The sequence below is a fragment of the Doryrhamphus excisus genome, chromosome 6, assembly GCF_030265055.1.
Source record: "Doryrhamphus excisus isolate RoL2022-K1 chromosome 6, RoL_Dexc_1.0, whole genome shotgun sequence".
Classification (NCBI taxonomy): Eukaryota; Metazoa; Chordata; class Actinopteri; order Syngnathiformes; family Syngnathidae; genus Doryrhamphus; species Doryrhamphus excisus.
Window position 1 is genome coordinate 10154246 of NC_080471.1, and position 7676 is coordinate 10161921.

Genomic DNA, 7676 nt, shown 5'->3' on the forward strand with positions numbered 1-7676 from the left:
CTTGCCTTGTGACAAAATGCACCACCTTTGCGTTGCTGGCCTTTGAGGACCTCTGAGAGCTCACCCTGGTGAGGGTCACACAACCTTTTCTGGATATTCTCAACCTTCATCACTACTGAGCATGACCCAGCACAAAATCATCTTTTCAGTGAAAATGCTAACATCCTTGATATCCACTCAACAAAAATATGAACTCAACTTTGGGTTTTGCTCACATTTTTCATCAGCTGAAATCAAAGCTCTCGGACTTTATCTATACCAGGGGTCTCAAACTCAATTTACTTGGGGGCCACTGGAGCTAGGGTCTGGGCGAGACTGGGCCGCATCAGGTTTTCCAAAAAAAAAACACATTTATTAAAACAGAAAAATGAACAAACTTTGCTTTGGTTTTGATTTTCTACAAGAAAAGCTCTGATAAAACATTCCACTGTTCTCAAATATCTTACTTTTTATTTTTCTGCACAAAATAAGATGAAAAATAAATAAACAAATCAAGAATAAAGAAAATCAATCAATCAGTAATAAATAAATATAATAATAATAATAATCATAAAACGGCAAATAATAAAAACTTGAGAAACCACATATAGTTGGTGGGTAGACAAATTATTGATTTCAGATTAAAATGAACAAAGCATTATTAGAGCCCTGTAGACATGACAAAACACGACCATAGTCACATTTATACTTTTTTTATTTACAACATATTGCGCAACTGCAGGGTCTTGAGACAACTCGCAAACTAGAGAGCTAGCGACCTAAACGGTAGCCTTCAAGTTATTTCCTTTAAACTTAAATAGCCAAAAACTTACCACTTCCACACGGATAGGGAGGATAACTATTAACAGTTATTTAACCTTTAACATGAACATTAATCAAACGTAATAATTTTTTCTGGGTACATGATACCATACAGCATCCATATCAAACTTGCGTGGGCCGCACTAACATTAAACTTTCATATAAAGGCGGGGGCCTCAAACTAGTGTCCTGCCTGTTTCAGACATCAAGAAACGAGAGGATGGAAAAATGCTGATAAAATTGTACGCCTGTTAGCTGGCAAACAGTGTTTATGTAACATGGGCCAGCACTCCTGGTTCTGAAGGCCCTGGGCAGATTCCATTGACACGGCAACATACAGAAGTTGAAATCTGATTAGACAAGAAAAAATCTAAAAAGCTAAAAATGAATTTGTAAATATACTGTGCTTCTGAGTGTGTTTAGGCCAGCAGAAAAGGCTTTGCTGGCCCTGAGAGCACACCACTGTAGTGTGATCATGCACAAACCTGTAAATGGAGGGTTGATAGAGCAGCGTGTCCTCCAGCACGGTTCCTTCAACAAACTGGTAGCAGATTCCATTCTGGAAGCTGCAGTAGATTTCAGGACCGCATCCATGGGCGTGGAACACCTGGAACATTTCCACCTCTCTCTGGCGGTCGACAAAGAGCTCCGTCTGTTTGCCGTACAGACGCACCAGAACAGTGTCCGACTGGTCCACACAACAGCCCAGGAGATGATTGGTGAGGCCCTCTGTGAAGGTCTAGCATTGAGGAACAAATGAAGAAAGATGACTCAATAAATAAGGAAATACTACACCATGATACTACCTGGATGAGTATGTGGTCCAGTCATGAAGTGTCCAGTGTACTCAGCATTAAGACACTCACACACTGTTTGGCTTTTCTATGTGTTCACCTCATTGTCATTCTCAGCCATCGTCCCTGAGGCAACAGAACAGACACATCCTATTTGGTTGGAGAGTGGAGTGACATACCCTCCTTGACATCTGATCAACAATTTATACACAATTTATACACTGGAATTGGGTGTGTGTTGGAGGGTGGGGGGTAGGATGGCAAGAGAAGTGAGGGCTGTGTCTCAAATGAAATACTTCTGTCAGTATATTTAATTAAGTATATTGTGTCCAATGTGTACTTATTTCCGAATTGTGGCAATTTTGAGTGCAGTGCTGTTATTGTTGCAAACATAATAGTCTTCACAGTATGATTTGTCTTCTTTTTTTATTAATGGAACGTTTAAAAGGAAAGAGCATGGAGCATTATTGCCAATATTGGATTGGCCAATATTTTTTTTAAAATCTCCCCTTCTCGACTGTACAATTATTAAAAATGAATGTATGACTTTTTCTCCTTTGATTGGACCGCCAGATTCAAATGTTCAGTAGTCTACTACTACTACTACTACTACTTTTCTGCTACGTAGCCAAGATGGTGGCTATTGAGGGTGTTAAGTGCACACTCACCACTATAAGCATTGCAACATCCATGTACTGATAGTGTAGCGTACTTCAGTGTCACACACAGTGTGACACACAAGCTGTGTGTCAAATTGAATATTTCCATCAGTAAATAGAAGTTAGAGTACTTTTTACAATGCATATGAAGTTCTTAATCTGGGCCTTGCTAAAATCGTGGAATGCAACACTTCAGTGCCAGCGGCACGGTGGTCGAGTGGTTAGCGGGCAGACCTCACAGCTAGGAGACCAGGGTTCAATTCCAATTCTCGGGCATCTCTGTGTGGAGTTTGCATGTTCTCCCCGTGCATGCGTGGGTTTTCTCCGGGTACTCCGGTTTCCTCTCACATTCCAAAAACATGCTAGGTTAATTGGTGACTCCAAATTGTCCATAGGTATGAATGTGAGTGTTGTTTGTCTATATGTGCCCTGTGATTGGCTGGCGACCAGTACCCCGCCTCTCGCCCGAAGTCAGCTGGGATAGGCTCCAGCACCCCCCGCGACCCTCATGAGGAAAAGCGGTAGAAAATGAATGAATGAATGAATGAACACTTCAGTGCCAGATTGTTTCCCCACAAGCTTGGTGTTCTAGTACTATTCTAGTAGTTTTTTACAGCAGTATTTTTTGTTCACCTGTTGTATGTTTTTTTTCCTGCAGAACCTTTTGGCAGCGCTTTTTGTTTTACATTTTTCTGTGGCTTCGCCCTGTGCTTTTGTAATGCATTTCTTACTATTTTCATATCACCTTTTTCCCTCTCTGGAGGTCACCTTTTGTATTAAACCTTTTATCACTATTGCCGTGTGGGTCCTATAATACTATAATGAGTCTACTGAGTCCACTGAGTCCAAAGGTTATGTAATTGGCCTGTAGTGGCTCACTGTGGCGTCAAAATTCGGTGCCACAGCGAGCCACTACGCGTTAATCACGTAATCTTTGTCGCAAACTGGCACCAACTGGCGCCGGCCCAGTGGACTCCTAGCATCATTGGCGCAACTTGTCACGCGCCATTACATTCCAGTCGGATTGTTTGTGACATTTGGTTCCACTTGGTGGACACAAAGATTTTAAACATTTTTTAATTTTCTCGCCGCCAAACTAAATTTTTGCCACCGTTACGGGCAGTTTGAGCCACTGCACGCCACTAGGCACCTTATTGGCGACACTAGGCACCACAGCAAATTGCATTTGCGTGAACTGGCACCAACTGGCGCCGGTCCAGTGGACTCTTAACATAAGCAAACCACTTCACCACATGACAGTTCGTCCCTCTCCTTCCATTACATAGCCAATGGTGACTAGACTATTGAGAGTGGTAAGTGTCTAGCACAGCCGTGTCCTGAACGTTCTGAGTACAACATTCAGGTACTGGATTTGCCATACTTCCCAATGTGAATGCACCTAGAAGCCTAAGTATAAGTACGGAATAGAGACACAGTCCAGGTGTTGAGAGGAAAGCCCCTGCCTAAAATATAGACGGACACAATACATCATGAAAGGAGCTGAGAGACAACATGACCTCTCTTTGTGTGTCGGCGAGGACCTTTTGCTGAAGGAGAGGTCATGAAACTGATGTGATGTCACCTCACAAACATCAACTCTATTTCTGACCAAGATTGAACCTCCTGTTTGAACATGAGAACACGCAATGAGCTTCCCATGCTACACCGGAACACTTTGACCCTGTGCCTAGTGCTTGTCTTTATTATTAATGATACTGTCGAGAATACTCCTTTGTAGCTTATAGTATGCTCACACAGAATAGTCATGTGTCAGCAAGTCTCCTCAACACAATACAGACTTCTTATCGTGCTATTTTTTATCACTTTGTTATCTGGACCAGTGGTTCTCAACTGGTTTTGCTGCAGGGATCATAACTAATTCGCTACAAAAAAACGTTTTTATAAGTTTGTTTTTACAACCCAAACAGTCAATGATGAAAACAGATTTATTAGGGAAGTCCGATAATATCGGCCACGGATAATTATCGGCCCGATACTAGCCTAACAATCTGATATAGGCTTATATTGTATTGGGATCGGGCGGCACGGCAGTCGAGTGGTTAGCGCACAGACCTCACAGCTAGGAGACCAGGGTTCAATTCCACCCTCTGCCATCTCTGTGTGGAGTTTGCATGTTCTCCCCGTGCATGCGTGGGTTTTCTCCGGGTACTCCGGTTTCCTCCCACATTCCAAAAACATGCTAGGTTAATTGGCGACTCCAAATTGTCCATAGGTATGAATGTGAGTGTGAATGGTTGTTTGTCTATATGTGCCCTGTGATTGGCTGGGGGTCCAGGGTGTACCCCGCCTCTCACCCGAAGACAGCTGGGATAGGCTCCAGCACCCCCGCGAAAAAATGAATGAATTAATGTATTGGGATCTTCCCTTCATGAGAACTGATGAGAACTCCCCCATCCAATCCCAAATATCCAATCACTGTTAGTATACAAATGAGCCAACATGCAATGCAGACTTTGTGGAAACACAGAAAGAGTCCCATTAGACAACTAATTAATCAATAATTAATCAAACCAAATTATGCATTGTGACCTGTGATGCACAGTCCAGTGGGCTGTGTTGCATTTAAAGGCAATGAAGGGCGTTTGTTTGAGTTGATTACGCTGGGCTGAGTTAAGTGGGTTTATTATGGCAGTGGGTGTTGTTGAGTATTGAAAAAATATTTATAGAAAACAAATTACAGTAATATAGTTTATAATAAATGTATATATGAATATATTGCATTTGTAATATGTTATTTATCAATCAATATCAATATAGATATACTATATTATTTATATATCTTCATTCATTCATTTTCTATGCCACTTGTCCTCACATGGGGTCGCATGGGTATGCAAGCAATATCATATATACTATGTATATCAAGTGGCATAGAGGCATATTGTGGCATTTTTCTTTCAAAATTACATTTATTTTATTTTTAATTAAATATTACATCTGCAATAATATAATTACATTCATTCATTCATTCATTTTCTACCGCTTTTCCTCACGAGGGTAGCAGAGGGTGCTGGAGCCTATCCCAGCTGTCTTCGGGCGAGAGGCGGGGTACACCCTGGACTGGTTGCCAGCCAATCACAGGGCACATATAGACAAACAACCATTCACACTCACACATTCATACCTATGGACAATTTGGAGTCGCCAATTAACCTAGCATGTTTTTGGAATGTGGGAGGAAACCGGAGTACCCGGAGAAAACCCACGCATGCACGGGGAGAACATGCAAACTCCACACAGAGATGGCCGAGGGTGGAATTTAACCCAGCTTTGATGTCTGTGCGCTAACCACTCGACCGCTTTGGAGCCCTTTTTTAAAATATATTATGTTTTTTATATAATATTTTATATATTACAACAGTGATACAGAATATATAACAACAATAATAAATGACTTAGATAAAGGTTGGTGCAACTTAATGTGGGTCTCATGTTGAGAGCATTTGAGAACCCCTGATCTACTTTATTCTGTGATCACTGACCAATATCTTTGCAATTTTAAGACTTCTTCTGCATCCTTGTGATGCTGACTGACCTTCATGTGGATGTCTTGAGGCCTCCACTGAGGTCTGAGAGTTCTGAGGAGGTCCAGGACGCCTCTGTGAGGTTCGTTCTCATCGATGTTCACGTCAATGTGGAGAAGCTCATTGCTCCTACTCATCTTGACCTCGTCTAATCAAACTATCTCAAAAGCAAAAGACCGAACAGTGGTCTACTTTTCTGTATCATCTAAACCTGGACCAGTACTATCACAATGAAATGATTTCTTGTTTTGTTTCAAACTGTATCAGCACAGGTTGTTGTGTCCAGTGAAAGAGTGATGTTGTCAGAGGCCAATGTTCCTGAGATCATCTACAGTTTACTCATTAACTTTGAATAGACAGTCTCTTTTTCAAACCAGTGTTGTTCTACTACAAGAATACAATTTGAATATCATGAGGTAAAAGTTGAAATATTAACAGAATCAAGTTTAGAAAAAAATCTGCTTCAGTCCTGCCCTATAAAGACTATATACTGTATATTGGGTGGGGGAAATAGCTTACCATCCATTTTCTGTGCCGCTTATCCTCATTAGGGTCATGGGTATGCTGGAGCCTACCCCAGCCGACTCTGGGTGGACTGGTCAGACAAACAATCAACAATTCACACTCACACCTACGGAGAAACCCAGAGTACTGGAGAACATGCAAAAGCCACACAGAGATGCCCAAACAGGGAATCAAACCCAGGTCTTCTCGATCTCCTGACTGTGTGGCCAACATGCTAACCACTCATTCGCCTACCTTACTGTTAAGAATTTGGACCCTACAGACCAGGTATGTGTACACAATGAGTCCTGTCCCTTTAAGAAAACACTCCTAATAACAACTCATTATGGGGACAACAAATAACAGATGAAACATCTCCACCACTTTGGGCAAGACCAAGCTGGTAAAAGACTATGTGGACTACAAGACCATCAACAAGACCTTGGTGCAATAATTCATAAGTGGAATAATTACAAGAGAAGTCAATTGATGCTGCATGCAAGATTTCTTGGACCAAAGTCCCTCCTGAGATGTGTGGAACCCTGGTGACCCACTAAAAGAAATGTCTGACCTCTGTGCCATCATGGGGTTCCCCACCAAGGCAGTCATGGTTTGGATGTGGATGAAATACTTATGTCACTCAATCATTCATTCATTCATTCATTTTCCTCACCAGGGTCACGGGGGTGCTGGAGCCTATCCCAGCTGTCTTGGTGCGAGAGGCGGGGTCGCCAGCCAATCACAGGGCACATATAGACAAACAACCATTCACACTCACATTCATACCTATGGACAATTTGGAGTCGCCTAGCATGTTTTTGGAATGTGGGAGGAAAAAACCCACGCATGAAGAACATGCAAACTCCACACAGAGACGGCCGAGGGTGGAATTGAACCCTGGTCTCCTAGCTGTGAGTTCTGTTCTGCGAGCTAACCACTCGACCGCCGTGCCCCCTGCCACTCAAGCAAATACAAATTAATTTCTAACCTTCATGTCATGTTCTTTTTTCTGGATTGTAATGACAAACCTACCATAAAAATTCCAGACAAATCATATTTTTATAAAGTTGCCCCCTTACAAAAGCAAGGGATCAAGAAGTGTGATTAAAGATATTAGAGCCAAAAAAAAAAAGTCATCACTGATATTCTTTCCAGTCAAATAAAGCGTTTATGAAGAAAGTATTCGTTTTGCCACCTGTGCACCCACATACACTTGACCTGTTGACTGGAGGCTGATGTCTAAGTAAACAAAGTGAATGGAATAAACACTTCTTTCAGCGTGGAGTATGTTTTTTAAGGGCAGGGGGTGCTTTTAAATAATTTAGACGTGGAGCCAATGTTTACCACTTTGTGCGCTTTACAGTAATCGCTGG

The 7676-nt window shown here is 41.9% G+C and overlaps 1 protein-coding gene across 16 annotated transcripts in view; it reads right to left on the bottom strand.

The window, feature by feature from the left end:
* LOC131130815 (ethanolamine kinase 2-like) overlaps positions 1-6101 on the bottom strand; it is a 29151-nt gene extending 23050 nt beyond the window's left edge. For 13 of the 16 annotated variants that reach the window (XR_009130093.1, XR_009130092.1, XR_009130095.1 and 10 more), the window contains exons 1-2: positions 5811-6101; positions 1287-1540 (exon numbers count right to left, since the gene is read on the bottom strand). Coding sequence is in view for 7 of the 16 variants with exons in the window: in XM_058074842.1 (XP_057930825.1) it covers positions 1287-1540; positions 5811-5936 (380 nt within the window). In the remaining 9 variants the exon portion in view is untranslated. Of the gene's footprint in view, positions 1-1286; positions 1541-1607; positions 1722-5810 lie in introns of all 16 variants that reach the window. The other 3 variants (XR_009130094.1, XR_009130098.1, XR_009130097.1) reach the window with 3 other exon arrangements.
* Between the last annotated feature and the right edge of the window lie 1575 nt (positions 6102-7676).